Source organism: Saccopteryx bilineata, chromosome X (assembly GCF_036850765.1).
Source record: "Saccopteryx bilineata isolate mSacBil1 chromosome X, mSacBil1_pri_phased_curated, whole genome shotgun sequence".
Taxonomy (NCBI): Eukaryota; Metazoa; Chordata; class Mammalia; order Chiroptera; family Emballonuridae; genus Saccopteryx; species Saccopteryx bilineata.
The window spans coordinates 78,202,128-78,226,125 of NC_089502.1; the positions used below are offsets into that span (position 1 = coordinate 78,202,128).

The 23,998-nt window shown below is 42.5% G+C and overlaps 1 protein-coding gene across 4 annotated transcripts in view; it reads left to right on the forward strand.

Annotated features, from left to right (window-relative positions):
* NHSL2 (NHS like 2) overlaps positions 1-23,998 on the forward strand; it is a 313,489-nt gene that overhangs the window by 219,753 nt on the left and 69,738 nt on the right. The window contains exon 1 of one of the 4 annotated variants that reach the window (XM_066250281.1): positions 17,957-18,244. The exons of the other annotated variants lie outside the window; for them this stretch is intronic. Coding sequence (XP_066106378.1) covers positions 18,202-18,244 — 43 coding nt within the window. The 5' untranslated portion in view covers positions 17,957-18,201. Of the gene's footprint in view, positions 1-17,956; positions 18,245-23,998 lie in introns of those variants that run through there. 4 annotated transcript variants of the gene reach the window in all.

Sequence of the window (23,998 nt, forward strand, 5' to 3'; positions counted from 1 at the left end):
TTTCTGGGAGCTGACCATGTAGTTGAGAGGAGTTGTCTAGGGCCAGCCAGTCATAGAGGAAGCCTCCAAAGAGAGTCTCACAGGACATGTGAGAAAGGGAGGCTACAGAAAAGCAATTTGGGATGTGCTGGCAGGCAAGGTAACTGCCCCTGGAGCCTGCCTGTCAGAGCAGGGCTTGATTTGGCCTCCTCAATGGGAATTTTGGCCTCTGTGGTAGACTGAGCCAGTGGTGAAGGTTCTGAGTGTTGAAGTTTCTTTGAAATCTTCTGTGGACATACTCTTCTAAAGCCATCATTAGGTGGATGGCCCAACCACCACCTTATAGCACCCTGCTTCTCTGCCATAGAGCTGGAGGTTCAGGACCTGCTAGTGTTCCATGATGCTTTTGTAAGCCTAGTACAGGAGCCTGAGCATAATTTTCTGCTTAACTGCTCAGAACAGTTACTGGCTGCCATTTCATTTCTTAAAAATTGCTCTGCATCTTCAATGCCCTCTCCAATCCAGGGCCATTCTGGAGGTAGTAGGCACTGGACCAGCTTCTGGCAGCGTGAGGAGATGGCCTCATGACTGCTGCTCCCTTTCTTCCCTCTGCCTCCTGGACCTTGTATTCCCCCAGCACTTCACTGCTCACCCACCACCCCTAAGCAGTCCCAGAACACTCACCCACACTATACTGTCTAGAGAGAGGATGCCCATTGACTGGTCAAACAGAAGAGAAAAGCACAGGAAACAATCAGCTAATGGTCTAAGAGAGAAGGTGAGGTCACCAGGAAAGTTCATGGAGGAAGGAAGCATCCCTTCTGTTGCATTACTTACAAATGTCCTTTTCTCAGAGCTCTGCCTCAGACCTATGTCTCCTCACTCTATACCCTCTTCCCTGGTGGTCAAAACCACACCCAGAGCCCACTGCCATAAGGCTGGCCTCCAAATGTCTATCTCCAGTTCAAACTAATATAGTCAACTGCTTCATCTCCACCTGAGTGCCCTGAGTGCCACCCGAATGAGGACCTCATTCTCAGCTAAGCACATTTTCCTGCACCACCCTCTACCCTTGCAGAAAAACTCTCCTTTTTCTCTTCCATTTTCTCTTGCTGACACCACCATTTCTTCAGTAACCCAAACTAGAAACCTTAGAGTCATCCTTTGCTCCCCTCTCTCTTTCACCTCACACGTACAATTTTAATTCACTCATCCACCCACCCATCCATTCATCCATTCATTCATCCATCTATCCATCCATCCAACAAGTATTTATTGTTAAGTATTTCTCTGAGACTTGGCAGACCCTCCTTTTGTCCTCCTCTCAAAGCCTGAGTCTAAACTTTTATTAACTCTGGCCCACTCTAGAACTGGGCTCCCTGCCTTCACCTTTGCCCTCCTCCTGGCCATGCCTAGTGATCTGCCTCTGCATTCCCCTACTATGAATCCAAGCCTTGCTAATTTGGGCAAAGGAGATCAGGGTTGTTCCAAAGTACATCCCGCTTGTCCCAGGTGGCTCAGGGGATCATTTGTAGGTGATACAGAGAAAACATTTGTTAGCTTTCAAGTTCTGTATATATTTTAATGTGTATTAGAGAAAAAACAAAGTTAGTAAATCTAACCCATGGTTTCTTATATATTTTTAATTAGGGCAAGATTAAGTGTTTTCAAAGTGAGTCTTTTAAAATAAAGTGGTTAAGTAAATGGTAGTACAAGTGGTGAATGAAAATGGAAAAAGTTCAGGATGTGGATCACGGTTGCCTGAGGATTTGGAGACACCAGTTTATAGGGTAAACTATGTGTTCTTTAGTACAACTTAGAGACCTTCCATGATCAGGCCTGACCTTCTCCAACCTTACCTTCTGTCACTTCCTGTTGAATTTGATGATCCAGCCATCTTGAATAACAGACTTGTGGTATTCCAAATACACCATACCCTTTCAACACTCCCATACTTTCACAAATGCACTTTCTTCTGCCTGGAACTCCCTTTGCCTGTATCCTCCATTTTCTTTTGACAATTTCATATTCATCCTTCAAAACCCTAACTAGGTGTCACCTCTTCTCTGAAGCCTTCCCTGACTGACCTCCTTCTGCCATAGAAAAGTAACGGAGTTTATCTTTCCTTCCCCTGTACTAATTTAGTGCCTTGTACATAATTTTATAATGGATAGCAGTATCTTTTTATTCATATTTTAATTTTAAGAGTAGTTTTAAGTTTATAGCAAATTTGACAAGAAAGCATAGAGATTTCCTATATACCCCTCCCCCCACATATGCATTATCTCCCCCTTGATCAACATCCTCCCCAGAATGGTACATTTGTTACAATTGATGAACATATCATAATCACCCACAATCCATAGTTTACCTTAGGGTTCATTCTTTTTATTGTATGTTCAATTGGTTTTGGAAAAATATATAATGATATATGTTCATCATTATAGTATTACACAGAGTAGTTTCTCCACCTATTCATTATGCCCCCCTCACCTACCAGCCTCTGGCAACCACTGATCTTTTTATTGTCTCCATAATTTTCCTTTTCCAGAATGTCATATAGTTGAAATCATACAGTATATAACCTTTTTAGATTGACTTCTTTCTGGCATTGTCATTTTTATGGTGGTTATTACATGTTTATCTTCGCTCACAAAATGAGTTTTTTTCAAGAGCAAGGGCTAAAACTTGTTTAATTGAGGATAAGTTCATTGGTTCTGATCTCTTGCCCATGAATGACCAGGGTGATCTTAGACAAGTCACTCACTTCTGCTACCTCTACCATTCACCTATAAGAAGCTATAAATTCTTAGAGAAGATCCTTAACACACACCCCTACAGTGGTTGGGAAGATGTGGTATAAGATGTCTAGGAAAACTTTTGGAAAGGTGAAATTGATTTTCAAGTGGAAGGAGAGTGATTATGATTGCAGATGGGGGAATACCAAGGGTCTTACCCTGAGAATAGAACCAGAAATGTATGGAGGGACCAATATAGTTGCAAAGTGAGTGGGGTGGTGTTGTGGGTTGGGCAGCAGTATGTTACTCACAGCATGTGGAAGCTCAACATGACCTTAAAACATAGGTTGTATGTGGTGTGGGCAGATATGTACATGACTGTGCATAGCAGAGCCATCTGTTTCAACTACTGTCCCACAGGAGAGAAAAGGGACTAATATGGCACACTTATTATTGTTTACCAGCACTTTCCATCCATGAGTTTACTTAACCCTCAAAACCACCTCAAAACAGAGACTGTTGATGTCATTTTACAGATAAGAAAACTGAGACTCAGGGGTAGAGCTACAGCATTGTCTGACAACCAGGACATTGTAGAGCCCAGATTTTAGCCCAAGTTTGTCCAACTGTCAGGCTTGTGTCTATTGTACCTTGCCATGTGCTTCTCATTATCTTTCCATCTGTGTCAAGAGTTAGTAACCCTGGAGACCAGCTGTGGTGAAAGGAGGATTCTGTGGCTTTGCTTTGGAGGGCTAGCAAGTCTCTATAGCAACCAGGACTGCAATTCCCAGCTTTGTAGAAGTCCTACCATACATCCCCTTAATGGCACATTTATGTTGTTGGAATAATTGAACTTATTGGAGGCCCTGTGTTGGATCCAGAAGCTAGAACTGAGGATTCTTGAGTTAGAAGGAAAGAAAGGGGATTTTTAAGTTTAGACTTAAACTAAATGTTGAGAAAGGTTTTAGATGTAGGGGAACTGGTATCATGATGCTTTCCACCTTCCCCACCCCAGCGACCACACCTGCTCTGTAAGCAAGCTAACCTGTGTTTTAAGATAGAAATGAGTCCACTTCTTCTCTGTGCCTAAATAAATTGAAGAAATCATCTTATTGCATTTGCAGGGCATTTTGGAATTAACCTGGCCCTATCATATTTACGAGCTTATTGAATTCTCACAATCCTTGATTTCTGTATGCTAGACACTAAAGTGGCAAAGACTTATAAGGGAGTCAAGTGGCCCCTATGCCCTGGGGACTTTCCTCCTAAAGACATATTTCCTAACTCAATTTAATGAGCCCATTGGAAGATATGGGAGAAGTTGAAATTTTATACCACCAAAGAAAATATTTCCTGGCACTCCTCACCTCCCATACTGAGAGATGTGTTAGAGGTAAAAGCACAGGCCCTGGGACTTGAGGCCAATCATAATGCTCCCACATTCCTTGGGCCAGAACTAGAAGGAAGCAACATATGGATATAAAAATGTACAATGGACATCTTAACATCAAATAACAGGAGAATGTCTGAGTAAATCTGATGTATCTAACCTCACTGAAGTATGGTGGAACCACTAAAGAGCTAATTATGAGGACTGTTGAGCAACATGGACAATGCTTAAAATAAACAATAATATACAAAAAGCACAGTACAAAAGTGTATCTATGCTGAAGTTTAGAAACCCTATTGAAACTGTGTCTGCACATAAGCAAGGACTGAAAGGGAATTGTGGAAAAAACAAAACCTGATTTGTTGTGGGTGGCAAGCTTGTTGGTGGATTTTTGTTTCCCTTGGCTTTCCATTAATGTTGTTATAATGTTGTTTATGCAATTAAAAATAAAAACCATTAACACACAGAGCAATTACGCTGGCAAACCATTCTGTCAAGCTGAGAGGCCAAATCATATCATTTCCCTAAGCTAGCTAACACACTCAAAAGACATAAATGTAAAAGTAAAAACAGCCACAGGGAAAGAGGAAATGTGTGGATTTTGTGTGAGCAGCCTCAGGTTTGAATCCAAACTGTGATCCTTACATTGGTCCTTTTGGGAAAGTTATTTCACCATTGTATTTTTAGTTTCTTCATCTGCAATGTGAGAATAACAGTAATCCCTACCACCAGTTTACAGGGCTGTGATAAGAAGTAAATGATATAGGAGGGTTTCAAGGACTTTGTGAGGTGTAAAATGCTGCACACTGGAAGGCCTTATCATGGGATATATCCAAATACTTTGAAACCAGAGTGTTAGGTACTGTTTACCACTGTTCCATAGCAGTTCACAACAAAGCTAGGCTGGAGCCACCCAGCAGCACAAGCCCAGCCTCTGAGTGAGGAGTGCCATTGACATTTGATTAAGAAACTGAAGTTTTCTAGTTTTAGCCATGGTTGAAGAATAATTGGGAAAATATTGTGGGCTTTTCTTCTCCCCTAAAATGCTTAAGTTTTGTGGCAAGAAGATTAGAAAATAGTTGGTAAAGAACGTGGGGAAGATTTCCACACCTGATTAGATTCTCAGCCAGACTCAGGTATTTATGAGGTATGTGCCTTTAGGTAAGTGACCCAAACTCTTGGGCTCTGCTGCCTCCTTGGTCTGGTTGGATTAAGAGTGCTTACCTCATAAGATGCTTGTGAGGATGATGTACTCACGCCCTCCAGGATTTCCTCATCACCTTGTTGGAGACATTCTGTGCCACATGACCATGTCCACATGACTACTATGAAGCTGGTAGAAACCAGACAAGGCTCTGACATTGAGAAGAGGCAAAAATGATGCTTGAGAGGACAAGGAAAGATGTCCCTGGTGTGTGTGTGGAGTCCCACACACTGACAGGCCAGCTTTACATGGCTACCTGGCAGTATTTCTAAACAAGCTAGGCTAATGTGGCCTCCTAACTGCTATCTGCATCTCTGGAGTAAATGGTCTTTGATGAAACCTTCATCTTTCTCAACAGCAAATTTTCTATTCTAAAAGTCAATCTCTTATAAAATTCTCCAAAAGCATATATGAAGGGCAGGAGCGAGATGAGGTGTCCAGTCGCTCCCTTCCATCTGGGTAGAGTATGTGTTCTGAGTAGTTTCTGGCATTGGAGAGGGTGGTACAGAGAGCCACCTCCATGAATTCCTTTTGTGGAAGTTGTAGACCTGGAAGTTGGGTGGGGGTGTTGTTTAGGCTTTAGGCTTGCCTCAGAGAAGATATGCACCTGCCTGTGCCACACAGGGCATAAAGGCACATGCTATCTCTAGCACACTGCTCCTTTGAAATATTGTGACCCAGCCTGAGACCTTGCTCTTGCTTTGGGGACCTGCCTCTTGGGACCTGGTTTCAGGGGCCTGACTTCTGGGATTTCTGACTTCTATGGCTTAGCTCCCCACACTTCTGCCCTAGCTTTAACTGCTGAACACTGATGCTCCACCCTCTTTCTTCCAAGACCCTAGACTACTCCATCCCTGCACCATGACTGTGTACCTAGACATCTATCCCCACCTTTGGTTCTGTCACCAACTCCCTCATATTCTCTGGAGCTGCAGAACCTGGTTTGGTGTATGAGAGCTTTCTACTCAGGGGAAAGAGCAAAACTAAGAAGATTGAGATCACTTTGGGTGGCCATCCTAGCCAGAGTCCTAATCCACAGATTCCAAGGTCACATTGCTGGTTCTGAAGATGAACCCAGTCCCCATGCCCACCACTGTCAGGCTCCCATCCTCCCAAACATGAAGTCTTTGTTATGGAAACTGACACCCACCAATTATTTCCTTACTGGGGGCAATAGTTTGCCTTGACTACAGCCAAAAGAACTAAAAAACTTGAGTTGGGGAAACAAATGATAAATATCAGCTGAGACTCTAATTTGACTCTTTCCATCCCAAGCAAGTTAACTCCGGTCACACTCAGTGGCAGCTCCTATCACAGTAACAGCAGTCAGGAGGACTCAAGTGAGAAGTGGTTTTTGAGCGGATGACAGACTCAAGACTTTGGGAGGCAGGCCAGTGTTGATGCCTGATAGGAGACCAAGTCAAAGGCAAGACCAACAATGTTTTTTGGGTTTTGTTTTTGTTTTTTAGTAAGAGAGAGAGACAGGGAGATGAGAAGTACCATATTTCCCCATGTATAAGAAAATCTCATGTATAAGATGCACCTTAATTTGGGGGCTCGAAATTTGAAAAAAAAATGTATTACATAAAGTTATGGAACTCAGGTTTTATTCATCATAAAATTCATACAATTCCTCATCACTGTCAAAACTCCCATCCATTATGGTCCTCATCTGTGTCTGATGACGAAACACTGTCTTCATATATTGCCTCATCCTCAGTTCCATCTATGGGAAATGAAAGTAAAAAAAATCTACAACCACTGTATAAGATGCACCCAGTTTTTAGACCCCAAATTTTTTGGGGAAAAAAAAGTGTGTCTTATACATTGGAAAATATGATATCAACTCACAATTGCATCACTTTTTAGTTGTGCATTGATTGCTTCTCATGTATGCCTTGACAGGGTGAGGATGGGCTCAAGCTGAGCCAGTGACCCCTTGCTCAAGCCAGCGACCTTCGGCTTCAAGCCAGCAACCTCTGGGCTTAAGCCAGTGACCATGGAATCATTTTGATGATCCCACGGTCAAGTCAGTGACCCTGCACTCAAGCTGGTAAGCTTGTGCTCAAGCCAGATGAGCCTGTGCTCAAGCCAGACCTCAGGCTTTCAAACCTGGGACCTCAGCATCCAAGGTCGTTATTCCATCCCCTGAGCCACCAGCAGTCAGGCTTGTTTTCTGTTTTTAAAATATAGCCATTTTACCCAACTCTGGTTATTTTCTTAAGATAAATTCTTAGACCCTGATTAAAGTGTGATACATTTCCTTCCAGTAGTGTTTCTTTACATACTTAGATTGTTGAGATCAAGTTATACTTACATTATTTTACCCTGCTTTTTAATTTACTGGCATATTATAAAAATTTTATAATTTTTCAATTATACTAAACATTCAGTATTATTTTATATTTGTTTCAGGTGTACAACATAGTGGTTAAACATTTATATAATTTATGAAGTTATTCTTCCCAATAAGTCTAGTACCCACCTGGCACCATATAGCTATTACAGTATTTTTTACTATATTTCTTTTGCTGTATTTTACAACCCTGTGACGATTTTGTAACTATGTATTTGTAGTTCTTTTTTAACTTTTTTATTACTACTTCTAATGGGATGACATTGAGAAATAAGGGTACATATGTTCAGGGAAAATATCTCTACGTTATTTTGACATTTGATTATGCTGCATTCCCATCACCCAAGGTCCAATTGTCTTCTGTCACCTTCTAACTGGTTTTCTTTGTGCCTCTCCCCTCCCCCAACCCCCTCCATCTCCTCCCCCCACCCCAACCACCACACTCCTATCCATGTCTTTGAGTCTCATTTTTATGTCTCACCTATATATGGAATCATACAGTTCTTAGTTTTTCTGATTTACTTATTTCACTCAGTATAATGTTATCAAGGTCCATCCATGTTGTTGTAAATGATCCAATGTCATCATTTTTCATGGCTGAGTAGTATTCCACAGTATATATGTCCCAAAGCTTTTTAATCCACTTGTCCACTAACAGGCACTTGGACTGTTTCCAGATCTTTGCTATAGTGAACAATGCTGCCATAAACACGAGGGTGCATTTCTCCTTTTGAAACAGTGCTATGGTGTTCTTGGGGTATATTCCTAAAAGTAGGATAACTGGGTCAAAAGGCAGTTCAATTTTTAATTTTTTGAGGAATCTCCATACTGTTTTCCACAGTGGCTGTACCAGTCTGCATTCCTACCAGCAGTGCAGGAGGGTTCCCTTTTCTCCACATCCTTGAAAGCACTAATTCTGTGTTGTTTTGTTGATGAGCGTCATTCTGACTGGTGTGAGGTGATATCTCATTGTGGTTTTACTTTGCATTTCTCTAATGATTAGTGATGTTGACCATTTTTTCATATGCCTATTGGCCATCTATATGTCCTCTTTGGAGAAGTGTCTATTCATTTCTTTTGCCCATTTTTTGATTGGATTGTTTGTCTTCCTGGTGTTGAGTTTTACAAGTTCTTTATAAATTTTCGTAATTAACCCCTTATCAGACGTACTGTCAAATATGTTCTCCCGTTGTGTAGTTTGTCTTTTTATTCTGTTCTTATTGTCTTTAGCTGTGCAAAAACTTTTTAGTTTGATATAGTCCCACTTGTTTATCCTGTCTTTTATTTCACTTGCCTGTGGAGTTAAATCGGCAAATATATTGCTGCGAGAGATATCAGAGAGCTTACTGCCTATGTTTTCTTCTAAGATGCTTATGGTTTTACGACTTACATTTAAGTCTTTTATCCATCTTAAGTTTATTTTTGTGAATGGTGTAAGTTGGTGGTCTAGTTTTATTTTTTTGCAGATAGCTGTCCAATTTTTCCAACACCATTTGATGAAGAGGTTGTCTTTACTCCATTGTATGCTCTTAACTCCTTTGTCAAATATCAGTTGTCCATAAAGGTGTGGGTTTATTTCTGGGCTCTCTGTTCTGTTCCATTGATCTATATGCCTGTTCTTATGCCAGTACCAGGCTGTTTGGGTACAATGGCCTCGTAGTATAACTTGATATCTGGAAGTGTGATACCTCCCACTTTATTCTTCCTTTTCAAGATTGCTGAGACTATTCGTGTTCTCTTTTGGTTCCATATAAATTTTTGGAATATGTGTTCTATATCTTTGAAGTATGTCATTGGTATTTTAATTGGTATTGCATTGAATTTATAAATTCCTTTGGGTAATATACACATTTTAATGATGTTTATTCTTCCTAACCATGAGCACGGTATATGCTTCCACTTGTTTGTATCTTCCCTGATTTCTTTTTTTTTAACTTTTTTTTTAAAGATTTTGTTTATTCATTATAGAGAGGGGAGAGAGAGAGAGAGAGAGAAGGGGGAGGAGCAGGAAGCATCAACTCCCATATGTGCCTTGACCAGGCAAGCCCAGGGTTTTGAACCGGCAACCTCAGCGTTTCCAGGTTGACGCTTTATCCACTGCGCCACCACAGGTCAGGCCCCTAATTTCTTTTATCAATGTTTTATAATTTTCCGAGTACAAGTCTTTAATCTCCTTGGTTAAATTTACTCCTAGGTACTTTATTTTTTTGGTTGTAATAGTGAAAGGGATTGTTTCCTTAATTTCTTTTTTCTGACAATTCATTGTTGGTTTATAAAAATGCCTCTGATTTCTGAGTATTAATTTTATATCCTGCCACCTTGCTGAATTCATTTATCAGGTACAGTAGTTTTATGACTGCACTTTAGGGTTTTCTATATACAATGTCATATCATCTGCAAATAATGATAGTTTTACTTCTTTTCCAATTTGGATGCCTTTTATTTCTTTTTCTTTTCTGATTGCTGTAGCTAGGACTTCCTGAACAACGTTGAATAAGAGTGGTGAAAGGGGGCACCGCTGCCTTGTTCCTGATCTTAAGAGGATTGCTTTTCATTTTTGTCCATTGAGTATAATGTTGGCTGTGGGTTTGTCATAGATGGCCTTTAACATGTTGAGATATGTTCCCTGTATTCCCACTTTGCTGAGAGTTTTGATCATGAATGGGTGCTGGATATGATCAAATGCTTTTTCTGCATCTATTGAAATTATCATGTGGTTTTTCTCCCTCCTTTTGTTTATGTGATGAATCACATTGATTGATTTGCAAATATTGTACCAGCCTTGCCTCCCAAGAATAAATCCCACTTGATCATGGTGCATGATTCTTTTCATATATTGCTGGATCCGGTTTGCTAATATTTTGTTGAGGATTTTAGCATATAAATTCATCCGGATGTCTACGGCCATACCACCCTGAACGCGCCCGATCTCATCTAAATTCATCCGGTATATTGGCCTATAATTTTCTTTCTTTGTGTTGTCTTTGCCTGGTTTTGGAATCAGAAATATGCTCGCCTCATAAAAGGAGCTTGGAAGTCTTCCTTCCTCTTGAATTTTTTGAAATAGCTTGAGAAGGATAAGGGTTATTTCTTCTTTGAATATTTGGTAGAATTCACTTGTGAAGCCATCAGGCCCAGGACTTTTTTGGGGGGGGAGTTTTTTTATAACTGTTTCAATCTCATTTGTTGTAATCAGTCTGTTTGGGTTTTCTGGTCCTATCAGATTAATTTTTGGAAGATTATATGTTTCAAGGAATTTTTCCATTTCATCTATGTTGTCTAATTTTTTGGCATGCAGTTCTTCATAATATGTTCTTACAATATTTTGTATTTCTGTTGTGTCAGTTGTTATTTCTCCACTCTCATTTCTAATTTTTTTTATTTGAGTCCTCTCTCTTCTTTTCTTGGTGAGTCTTGTTAAAGGTTAGTCGATCTTGTTTACCCTTTCAAAGAACCAGCTCTTGGTTTCATTAATCCTCCGTATTGTTTCTTTTGCTTCTATGTCATTTATTTCAGCTCTGATCTTTATTATTTCCTTCCTTCTACTACCTCTGGGCTTTACTTGCTGTTCTTTTTCTAGTTCTTTTAGGTGCAGGGTCAAGTTGTTTATTTCAGCTTTTTCTAACTTCTTAAGGTATGCCTATAATGCTATGAACTTCCCTCTCAGAACTGCTTTTTCTGTGTCCCATAAATTTTGAGTTGATATATGCTCTTTATCGTTCATTTCTAGGAATTTTGTAATTTCTTCTTTGATGTCATTGTTAACCCATTCGTTATTTAATAACATGCTGTTTAGTTTCCAAGTGTTTGAGTATTTTCAGTTTTTCTGTTGTGGTTGATTTCTAGTTTCATGCCATTGTGATCAGAGAAAGTGCTCGATATGATTTCAATCTTCTTAAATTTGTTGAGATAGCTTTTGTGCCCTAACATGTGGTTTATCCTGGAGAATGTACCATGAGCACTTGAAAAGAATGTATATTCTGCTGCTTTGAGGTGAAAGGTTCTGCAGATATCTATTAAATCGAGTTGATCTAGTGTGTCCTTTAAGTCTGCTGGTTTTTTGTTAATTTTCTTTCTTGAGAATCTATCTAGTGATGTTAGTGGGGTATTGAAATCCCCTACTATTATGGTATTGCTGTTGATCTCACCTGTTAAATACATCAAAGTCTGTTTTATATATTTAGATGCTCCTATATTAGGTGTGTAGATACTTATAACAGTTATATCTTCCTGTTGGATTGCTCCCTTTAGCATTATGTAATGACCTTCTATATCTCTTACTATATAGCTTTTGTTTTAAAGTCCATTTTGTCTGATATACGTATTGCTACCCTAGCTTTTTTTTCATTTTCATTTGCGTGAAATATTTTTTCCATCCTTTTACCTTCAATCTATGTGCATCTTTTGTTTTAAGGTGTGTCTCTTGTAGACAGTATATGTAGGGGTCCTGTTTTCTTATCCACGCAGCTACCCTCTGTCTTTTGATTGAATCATTTAATCTATTTACATTTAAGGATATTATTGATATGTAGGTGTTTATTGCCATTTTATTCTTTAAAGCTGTATTCCTCTTTTGCTATATTTGTTTTCCCCTTTGATCTGTTTACAACAGGCCCCTTAGCATTTCTTGCAGCATTGGTTTGGTTGTAGTGAATTCCTTGAGTTTTTTTTGTTTTTGTTTTTTTGTCTGGAAAGCTTTTTATTTCTCCTTCAATTTTAAACAATAGCCTTGCTGGATAGGGTAGTCTTGATTGTAGGCTCTTGTTCTGCATTACTTTGAATATTTCTTGCCATTCCCTTCTGGCCTCAAGTGTTTCTGTTGAGAAGTTGGAAGTCATCCTTATGGGGGCGCCTTTGTAGGTGATAGTCTTTTTTTCTCTAGCAGCTTTAAATATTTTCTCTTTATCACTTAGCTTTGGTATTTTAATTATGATGTGTCTTGGTGTAGATTTTCTTGGTTTTCTCTTTAATGGAGTTCTCTGTGCTTCTTGAACTTGTGAGACATTTTCTTGCCTTAATTTAGGGAAGTTTTCAGCTATGATATGTTTAAACAAAGTCTCTATCCCTTATTCTTTCTCTTCTTCTTCAGGAACCCTTATGATGCGGATGTTATTTCTCTTCATGTTGTCACAGAGCTCTCTTAGAGTTTCCTCAAACTTTTTGCATCTCTTCTTTTTTCTGCTCTGCTTCTGTGCCTTCATTTTTCTTGTCCTCTAACTCGCTGATTTGATTCTCAGCTTCATCCATTCTGCTTTTAATTCCTTCCATTGTGTTCTTAATTTCTGATATTGTACTTGTCATTTCTGACTGATTCTTTTTTATTATTTCAATGTCCTTTATCATATTTGCTTTTTCTTTATTTAGGTGTTTGTAATGACCATCTATTGTTGTTCTAAGATCTTTGAGCATCCTAACAATCATTATTTTAAACTCTACATCCAGTAATTTGGTTATATCTGACTCATTCAGATCCTTTTCTGGGGATTTCATATAATTGATTCATTTGTGTTGCATTTCTCTGCCTTCCCATTTTGTCTGTTGAAAAGAAGGTTTTGGCCACTGGGGTCCACTGGGTGTGGCCTCTGTGTTCCCTAGGTTTGGTTTGTCTGCAGGCCCACCACCCCCTCTGCTGCTGCTTCCTAACCATTTGGGTATAGGGGTTGTCGGTGCCAGCCCACTGGGGCTGTTCCTGAGGTTTCTGCCTTTCCTTCATGGGAGGGGCTATGATCACATGTCAGGTGTACAAGCCTCAGTGGCCTCGGCCTTTGCCCTGCCCTGTGGGTGGTGTTATGCGCCACCACCAGCTTCAAGTCTTGGCCCTGAGGGCAGGGGTGAGCACCTTTTTTCAGCTGCAGGTCTCTGCCTTATTCAGGGCTTTTTCCCTGCTCCTGTGGGAGGAGCCCGCTCCTGGGACAGCTGCAAGCCTTGGCTCCACAGGCCGGGTGGGCTGCGTGCCCTTGCTCAGTCCCGGGACTCCACTTGTTCTGGACTTTTGCTTCACCCCCGCAGGAGGAGCCGGCTTGTGAGTCAGTCTGCAATCCTTGGTTCCTGCCAGCAGGGTAAGGCTGTGCTCCTGTGCCCTTGCTCAAGGGCAGGTCTCTGCCCCTTCCAGGGATCACACCCTTCCCCTGCAGGCTGGATTTCAGGCAGCCCACAGCTGGGCTTGACCAGCTTTCGTGTGTCCCCTCTTCCCCACCCAGCAAGACTGAGCTCACACCTGGGCCTCAGTTGTGGCCAGCTGGTTTCTGCCCTTGTGGACGGAACTGCGCTTCTGTGTCCCACCGCCACCACCTGCCCTTGGGTGAGCCCTTAGTTGTGTGGGTGGGGGCACTGCAGTTCAGACCCTAACACTCAATACAGTAGACCCAAAACCTCCCTCCTTCTAAACGACTCTGCTCTAAGTACTGCGGGAGAGCTTGTTTGGCTGGTGTCCTGCTTCCCTTTGCTGGTATTGCTATTTCCAGGGGAAATATTCACTTCAGATTTGGGAAATGACTCAGCCCAGTGGTTAGGGTGGTTTTCCCTCAAAGTGTTTCTCTCTGTGCCTCCTAGATTACACTCTCTTCCTGATTCTCCAGTCCTCTCCTCTCTCTCCATACCCCTGGAGCCCCAGGTGAGTGGCTGTGAGAGAGGTTTTCTGCATGGTCCCTTTAAGAAGAATCCTGAGTCTGAGAAATCTGTCTCTTTCTCACAAACAGTATTCTGACTTGTTTCCAGCTAAATACTGTCCATATGCCTCTTCTAGGCTCTGGGGCTTCAGGTTGGGGCTTTGTTCCTGGGGTTCAGGACCGTCCCCTCTCTGCTAAACTCACTTCCCGCCACGTGAGTCTCTCCCGGCTGCCGTTCACTTCTGGGAGCTGGGCAGCCCTCTCCACGTTTCTGCTTTTCCTACCAGTCTCAGTGTGGTTTCTTCAGTGTTCCTTGGTTGAAGAGTCCTCTTAGTTTAGTCCAAAGTTGGTTTTTCCAGATGATGGTTATTAAAATTAAGTTGTAATCCACTTTGGTTCTGGGAGGTGGAAGTTGGTACGTCCACCTACTCCATCGCCATCTTGTCCTCTCCCCTCTATTTGTATTTCTTAATCCCTTTTTTCACCAATACCCAATACCTCTCCCCTCTGGCAACAATCAATCTGTTCTTTGCATCTTGTGGTTTGTTTCCATTTTGGTTGGTTGTTTATTTTGTCCTTTATATTCCACATACAAGTAAAATTATATGGTATTTGTTTTTCTCTGACTGGCTTATTTCACTTAACATAATACCCTCTAGATCCATTGATGTTGTCATGAATGGTAAGATTTCATTCTTTTTTATGGCCAAGTAATATTTTATTGTATATATGAACTACTTTTTCGGCATTTGGGTTCTTTCCATATATTGGCTATTGTAAGTAATAGTGCAATGAACACAGGGGTGCATATGTCTTTTCGAATCGATGTTTTGAGTTTCTTTGAACATATTCCCATAGGTGGAATTGCTGGGTCATAAAGTAGTTCCATTTCCATTTTTAAATTGTTGAAGACCCTCCATACTGTTTTCCATAGTAACTCCATCAATCTGCAATCTCCCATCCAAGTACTAACCTGGCCCGACCCTGCTTAGCTTATGTAATCAAACAAGATAGGGCACATTCAGGGTGATATGCCCATAGACTAGTCTGCAATCTCATCAACAGTGTGTGAGGGTTCCCTTTTCTCCACATCCTCACCAACACTTATTTAGACCACCACTGTTTTTAAAGGGAAGCTCTCCTGAGCCTTAAGTGAAGGTCCAGAAGGTCCAGGAGGGCCACTAGAAGACACAGGCCAGTCCAAGAATAGCATCTATCGAGCTAAGCACTTTGCAAATTTTATTTACTTGTTTGATCCACACAACAATTTTATGGTATAAATACTTGTATTGTCTCTTAAAGGACATATATAAATGAGAACCAGTAAAATATACAATCAGTCTAGATTAGAAACTGAGGTTCAAAGAGTTTAAGCAACTTGCCTGAGGGCAGACACATAAGACTGAGATTGAGGCCCAGACAGTAGGGCTCCCGCTTCTGTCTTCTTTGTCACTATCCTAATCTGCCAACATGAGGGAGCTCAGACAGTCAGGCTACATTTGCCCTCCACCTATCAGCTGAGCTAAGACTGGATTTCAGTCTCTACCCAGAATTAGTGTCATGGGTCTCAACCTGGGGGACTTAAAACACTGTCAATGTCTGGACCCCACCTCTAAGAAATTCTGGTTTAATTGGTCTGAGATGAAGTCCAGCCAGAAGGGAGTATGGAGGGTAAGGTGGGTGATAGTTTTTGTGGAAGCCCCTCAACTTAAAACACACAGCATCTGTCCCATCCTGACAACATCCTAACTCCCAACTGTAGCTCTGCCTCTCTCTCCAGCAATTCCTTTATCTCTTTCCTCTTTAACCACAGCCATATTTCCTGAGAGGTGCCTCCACTCTCTTCCCATTTCCCTCCTTAACTTGCTGTGATCTGGCCTCTGGAAAGCAGGTCTGGTCTCTGGGAAACTGCCCTGGCTAAGGCTACCTTGTTGGTGTTTCCACAGAGAATATTCATTGCTTGGGCCTTAAATTCTTTTTTTTTTTTTTATTTATTTTTATTTATTCATTTTAGAGAGGAGAGGGAGAGACAGAGAGAGAAAGAGAGAGAGGAGAGACAGAGAGAGAAGGGGGGAGGAGCTGGAAGCATCAACTCCCATATATGCCTTGACCAGGCAAGCCCAGGGTTTTGAACCGGCGACCTCAGCATTTCCAGGTCGACGCTTTATCCACTGCGCCACCACAGGTCAGGCTTAAATTCTTGAATGCAGTTGATGATGTCAACTGGTCCTTGCTCCTAGAAACCAACCCTCTCCCAACACTGGGCATTCTTGTCTGGAAATTTCACCTCAGTCTTTATTGATGGCTTAAATTTTTTTTTTCATTGACTTGAAGTGGGAAGGGGAGAGAGAAAGAGAAACATAAATTTGTTGTTCCATTTAATTGCGCACTCATTGGTTACTTCTTGTATGTGTCCTGAGGTTCATACCCATGACCTCATTGCAGGAAGAGGTTGCACCTACTGAATCACCCAGGCAGGGCCTATAGATGGATTTTGTGCCAAGCCAAACAAATATGTCCTGAAGGTGAGGCCTCCAGAGACCCATAACCCTGCTGCTGCCTTCAAGGAGTTGAGTCTGGTCAGTACAGGAGGTATGCAGAGCCCTCAAGGCAACATGGTGGCTCCTCCAGGGAAGACTCCCAACTCCTACTTTAAGTTGCCTCCAGGTCTCTCTGCATCTCTGGGGGTAAAAAACAGGAAAGAGAACAAAGTTCTGGTTTGGGCTTTTTTTATTCTGTGAACAAGAACCCAACATGCCTCTGTTCCGATTAGAAGATGGTCACTGGGACAAGGCACAACCCTCTTTCTAGGCTCATTTTGGCAGTATGGCCATAGAGTCCCTTTGTAAGGAGATTCTGGTATGCATGACTTGTTTCCTGGGCCTTTGTCCTTCTAAACAAACAAAAATAAATTTGAACAAGGTATGTTATAAATGCTTTAAAGTCAGCAATTCTCTCATGCTTTAGGACATAGGCTTTGCTAAAATCTGCAATCTGCCAGAAGGGTGAAGGTGGGAGAAGCAGTGTGGAAGGTTAGCAGGGTTCTCTACCTAATGCCACTGAGAGTGAGGCTGGACTCGGAATCTCACTCTTCTCATGGTGTTGGACCTTGAGAAGCCTTTTCCCTCTCCAAGACTCAGTTTCCTCCCCTGTTACTAGGACTTGTCATCGTTAGCTATTCTGTCTGTGGAGAGGATGCTGGGAAATGACCTCCATGTGCTGTAGGCACAACCTGTACTGTGGCACTAGCTAGGAGTTGGGAAAACTGAATTGAATTACATCTAGCCATAGTGCACTAACTCATTACAGGCTGAGAGAGAAAGTGTGTGTGCAAGAGAGACTTGCAAAAAACAAGCCTATCTTTGTGCACGTTTCTCGTCTGGGAAGGAAGGGGCCTGCAAAGTGACAATAGACCAGGGGCACTGACTCAGACAGCCAGTTCCTGCTCATTTCCCCTTGCTGCAGGACAGCAGCTAAATGGGAGGTCAGCCCTCTGGGGAACTCGGGCTTTTGGCTGAGAACCTTACCCAAAGAAGGATCAGACCAACTCAGAGAGCTCCCCTCACTGGTCTGCTGGGATGGAACTGACTGGACCATTGTGGCTGTGGGAAGGCGGTAGGGGTGGAGAGGAGTGGTACAGGAGAGAGAGGAAACTCCTTTTTTGAATCCTGCATCACTTTCCCTGGGCTGGACTGCCCAGAAACTGCCTCACAGGGCAACGGAGCATGTGACCAATGGAGCTAAACTGACTAACCAGGCTGCTGGGAAACGGGGATCAGGAAGAGTTCCCACTGAGAAGCCTGGGGCAAGGGTTCAGAACCGCGCGGAACCCATCAGCTTCTCACTCCCAGTGTGGGCCTACCATACACTTCTCCCTTGCATGAGAATTTGCTTGATGTGGAGTCTTGGCTATCCACACCGCTAAGATGGAGAGAGCCAAGTCTATCACCCTCTTCTGGAGCCGGGGAGGTAAGTCTTCAGATAGAACAGTCACTTGCTCAGCAGAGAGAAGGGAAGGAGTTGGGGCCCATTGAGAAGGAGGTGTTTTCTGCACTCAGAGCTTTCCTGCGGCAGCCTGGGCCATCTTGGGGAGAGTGGGTACCCCAGTACTAGACGTCTGCCAAGAGGAGCAGGCTGGCCACTTGGCAGAAGTGCTATGAAAGGAAATTAAAATTGGGAAGCTCTGGGGGAGAAAAAGGTGAATGTGATCACATCCCAATCCTGATAAGCTGGGATTCTAAAGGGATGATAAAAGTGACTGAGGAATGGTGTGTATGTGTAAGAAATACGCTATCTCTTATTTTTGATAAAATAACTTATTGTGTCTTCTGAGGTCTTGTCCTGTGGATTGTGGAAAATACTGTCAGTCTTGCTGTTTACCCACATCCTGAAATCCTGACAAAATGGTTGTGCCTGTTGGTTTGGGGGATTTTTTGTTTGTTTGTGGGTTTTTTTGTTTTTGTTTTTGCAACACCAAAGCATAGAGGAGCAGAAAAGAGATATCTATCACTGGTCATCTGTCTACACAGCTTATTATCAAGGGACCAAGTGTCTTCTAAGCCAGATCTCTTATCAGTAGGGCAGAATCAAGTTCAGGGTCCCTAGCCAAACCCAGACTGGCTTATGTGAAAGGATGGAAAGGGCGGGGAGTGATACTGCAGTTGCATGCCCTGGAAAATGTACTAGAAGCTGTAGTTAAGGCTTCAGAGGTAGCTGGTAAGACAGACTGTGAGTCTATGCTGTCTGTGGGGATCTAGTTAGTTCATTGTGGCACCACTTACGCTCAAAAGGAGTTTATGAGCTAAAGTAGTTTGAAAAGCAAAGCATTGGGACTGAGAACTAAATACTGTGAGCACCACATGCTATTTGGCATGGAGAATAATCAGAAGAATGTGGTCTTTGAGGGTCTGTCACAGGATGAAGAGAATTGATGAAGTCTGACGGGTGCTCAGGCTGCAGAACTGGAGCTTATGGACAAGGAGAAACTTTCTAAGAGACTCTCCACAGGCTGCCTTGAAGGATCTGGGTGTCTTTGGGCAGGTTATCTTTCCCATAGTTACAGGGCAAGCCCTGAGAAGACCAGGGCAAGTGGAAGCTAGCTTTCATCTTCTAAGAAGAGAGGGAGGAAGGAGATGTCACCCTCACTTGGGATGCAGACCCAATCTACCTTGCAGTCAGCTCCCTCCTTCTACCTCCACAGCTAGCATCCTGGCTTTGCACCTCCATCTCTCTTCCTCTGACTGGGCTCCCTGCTCACACTCTTGCCCCTATCCAGCCCAGTTTCTACTCTTTAACCAGAGCAAGACTTTAAAAACAGACCTGGCAGCTCAAAATCCTCCAATGGCCACCCACCACTCACTGGTGAAATTCCAAGTTTCTTTCTCTTCTTTATCATCGTTTCTACTCTCTAAAAACAGAGCAGAGATAAAAATCTTCTCTCACTTTAACACAGCTCTGACATTTCATAAATCTATGTCTTAGACAACTGGAAAGGGCTATATTTCTTCCACCTGGTAGCTTTTAATGAAGGAACTTGCTTCAGGCACTGCCTTCTAATGCCACAGGAGACCAGAGCTTTTTCTTTGTTCTCTCCCAGGCCAAAGCCTTCCTCTCCCTGCAACTTCCGCTGCTTGACCTGCCCTCTGCCTCTAGGTGAATGAGGTTCCTGTTCCACCCCGTGGAGCATGCCCCATTCAGCTTTCTTATCTGCAAATACTTGAAAGACTCCTTATGAACCCCATAGCTGGATAAGTGGGACAACCAGGTGAGCACAAGAATAGGACAGAACACAAGACCCAGAGGTGTTGGCTGTGAATCTGGGCTGCAGGTGGGGGGAGCCAGGAAAGAAGAAAATGTATAAACAGATGTCTGGGGTGGGGGTGGGGAGTGACACTATGTGTGATTAAAAGCCCTGTATGTGAAATTTGCACATACTGTCCCTTGTGGTCTTCAGAACAATCCTAGGAGGTGGCTCAAATCATACTGCAATGAGGAGACTGCGGCTCAGCACAGTCCAGTGACTTATCCAGAGCCATACACAGCTAGAAGGTGATAGAACCAAGAATAAACCCAAGTGTGGCAAATTCTAAAGCCGGGTTGCTTTGAATAGTCCCAGGATATCCTGGCTGAGTTAGCACTGCTCTTTGGAGCAATTCTGTTGCACTGGTCTCCCTCACTTCTTTGAGTATCTTTTGCAAATACTTGAGTCCCTTGCAAGCTCCTTCCTCACTGCCCATCATCACCCAGGCCCCAGGCCCACCTTGACCTCTGGCCTAGCTGAGGAACCCAGCTGAAAAGGTTGATGTTTTGACAGTGCCCCTGTGCTATCAGACCTAAAGGACTGACTTCTCGCCACCTCTGTTCCCATATTCTATTCTATTCTGCCTCACAGATGGCAAATACTGGGACCAGTAGCCTGAAACAATTAGCTATTCTACTCTTTTTTTCCTCTGTCTGTCCCCCAGACCCCCTGTGGCCATAGACAAGTCATTTCTCTCCTGTGGTCCCAGTTTCCCCAGCTATAACGTGAGAAGAGAGGACATTCCGTAAGGTCCATTGCAGTTCTAAGAGCCTGGTATTCTCAAGGTTCTGCCCCCCAGCCCACCCTTGTTGCTTTCTCCCCCACAATGTGGGACGTGAGGGTCTCCACAGACAGTGGTTTGGAAAGCTTCACTGAGCCAAAGAAAGGACAGCCATGTAGAAATTACTGCCCCTGAGCCAATGGACCAAGCACTGCAGCAGTAGTAACAGCCACATTTGAAGCACACTTTATTGTTAACTAACTGCTCTCACAGTCAGCGGTATGGTAGGGAGGGGAACTCCAAGATTATCTTAATGGAACTTGGTACAAACTTTAAAGAACACTGAATTACATGGTGAGAAAATGATTCTTACTTCCTTCTCCTTCCAGCTTTCTGATTACATCAAGAAGAAAGTCTCAGCATGGTGCTATTCTTCTTCAACCTCTATAATGCGTGCTAATATTTTGGAACAGAGTTAGAGCAGGCCTCAGGCTCAAAAACATTGACAGACAGTGATATCTACATAGAATTTAATTACTCTGTTCTGTTTCCATTGTGTTTATTTTTACAGTTACATCCTATTTCTGGCAAAAGATACTCTTTTTGTTTTGGTTTTTGTTGAAATACAAATTTTATTTTAACATAAATTTAGGGAAAATTTTTCATTTCAAGCAAAAGATGAAGTGAATAATAAATAGAACCAGTGGGGCCCAGATATAGCAAAACTCCTCAAAGTGGTACTGAAATGGGTGAAATTTGGACAATGCTGAAAAATGACCTTGGTTCAGCATCAAGTTCTTCAGCGTGGCCTATAAGGCTCTACACGCTCTGCCCTGCTAGTGTTCCATGCTTCATTGTCTCTTCTCCTTCCTCTCACACCCTATACCCTGTCAGGCCCACCAGTTTTTCAGCATGCTGTACCCTCTCTCTGGAATGTCTACCCTGCATCCCTTGTCCACCCATCAAACCCCAACTCATCCTTTAAGACTCAGTTTAAAGGGCCCTTCTTCTAGTAAGCTTTCTTTCAGCTAAGCACAAGGTTCATTTTTTTCTCTCATACTGTCTTTCCATTGCTATAATTATTTACTTATAGGCCTATATTTTCCACATTTTTGGTTCTAAATGCATGTGATAAGAACAATGAGCAAGAGAGAGGGGGAGAGAGAAAGAGAGAGAGGGGAATAAAATGTAACTGTGAGCAAAGCCTGTGCACAGTCACTGGGCCCTGGAGGACTTGCAGTTCCTGGGATCATTTGGAATGGAGGATTCCTAAATGCTGAATCAGAGCCTACACAGGTTACAAAACCAGCTTGGGGATTGCCCCGGGGGGGGGGTGTTGCAGGTCACATGAAGGAAATTGGGGTGCCGTTAGGATCAGCACCTGGGGTGTAAGGGAAGGAGGTAGAATTGGTTTGAAAGAGAAATTGGGCTGCAACACCATGCTAAGGACAACCTCAGCTGACCCATGAAGAGCTCTGAAGTTGGGTTGACTCTTCACAGTTGCTCTGAATTACGATGAGGGGACCAGACATTGGTACTCCACATGGACCAGTCATTAGATTCAGATGCCCCCAGGGAACGTGCATGGCTTCAGGTGAGGCTGTGGCTTCTGAGGAGGCACTGGACAATTACCCAAGAGGACTATCAACCAGCAGCACTCAGTCGGCCACAAGATCCTCCTCAGAACCCCGGGGCTTAAATGCTGAAGAGGGAGGGAAGTTTGGAGGGCAGAATGTGGTCCCAAGAGTTGTTGGCTGGAAGAGCATAATAAATATTTGTTAAAAGAATGAATGGCTGAGCATGGTGTTCTAAGCACTGTGCTTAAAGGCAAGGACAATACAGAAGAAAACAAGTCCCAGGGAACTTCTGGTATAATTAACTTGACTATTAACTGATAGTAAAGAGACTATTCCAGAATAATAGAGAGCATACCAAAGACCATGCTTCCACAGCACTTTGTTCTTGTTTCTCTTGGAGACCCATGATACGACCCTCCAACAACCCTGTGAGGCACTAATTATTTGTGCTCACTCTGCATATAGGAAAACTGAGGCACAAGGATTTGCTTTAGATCTCATTGCTGGTTTGAACCACCAAACCAGGCTAGTCCCGATCATGGTCCTCGGGCTTCATAGTCCATGTCCTCTCCATGTACCTCCCAGCCCGTCTCAAAGCAGTCCTTTACGATTTGCAAAGTGCCTGTTACATATATTTCATCTTGTTACAGTCCTGTGAGGGAGAAAAAAAAAAGGAATTTCAGAAAAAAAGCAGGTTTTTACCTTTACTTTCATAATGTGCCTGATATGCTTTCACAAATATCAGTAGATATATTCTGACCACATTTATAGCAGAGACATTCTTTTTTATTCTGTTTTTCTTTTCTACACATTTTTAACCACCTGTGAAATTCTTCTATTACACTCATCTGTTCTTTCATAGCTTTGTCTCAAATGTGAGAAAATTGTGATAAAAAATCCTGTTAGTTTCTTTTGAGCTGTGAGGGTGAAAATGTGTTTTTTGTTTTTTAAATTTCAGCCTTAATCAAAAAGGCAAAACTTTCTTGGTTTGAAACCAAGAACACCTCTGCCTAAAATATTTCCTGTCAAATGCCAATGAAGGCAAATTTTGAGGTTCACAGAAAGGATGTTAGTGTCTGACCTGATCGATGGTGATGCAGTGTATCTAGAGCATTGACCTGGGACACTGAGGTTTCAGGTTCGAAACACTGAGGTTGCTGGCTTAAGCATAGGATCATCTGGTTTGAACCTGGGCTCACCAGCTTGGGTGGGGGTCACAGGTTTGAGCGTGGGATCATTGACATGACCCCATGGTTGCTGGCTGGAGCCCAAAGGTCACTGGCTTGAGCGAAGGGTTACTGCTTTGGCTGTAGCCCGTTAGTCAAGGCACATATGAAAAACAATCAGTGGACAACTTAAGTGTCGCAACTCTTTCCCTTCCCATCTCTCTCTCTTAGAAAAAAAAAAATTCTAGTATCTTTTCCAATAGGGTCCATTGTAGTTTGTCTAGTCCCACAGTGATCTGGAGAAGTCATCATATGTTCCCAGAGAAAACAAAGAAGTACACACTCTGTGTCTATGCTTAGTCTTCTATGACTTCATTTGTCTTCCCTATCACAAGACAGGAATAAGTACCAAATATCTCTTTTTCATAAGTACCAAAGTATCATGCTGGCCTCATGGGT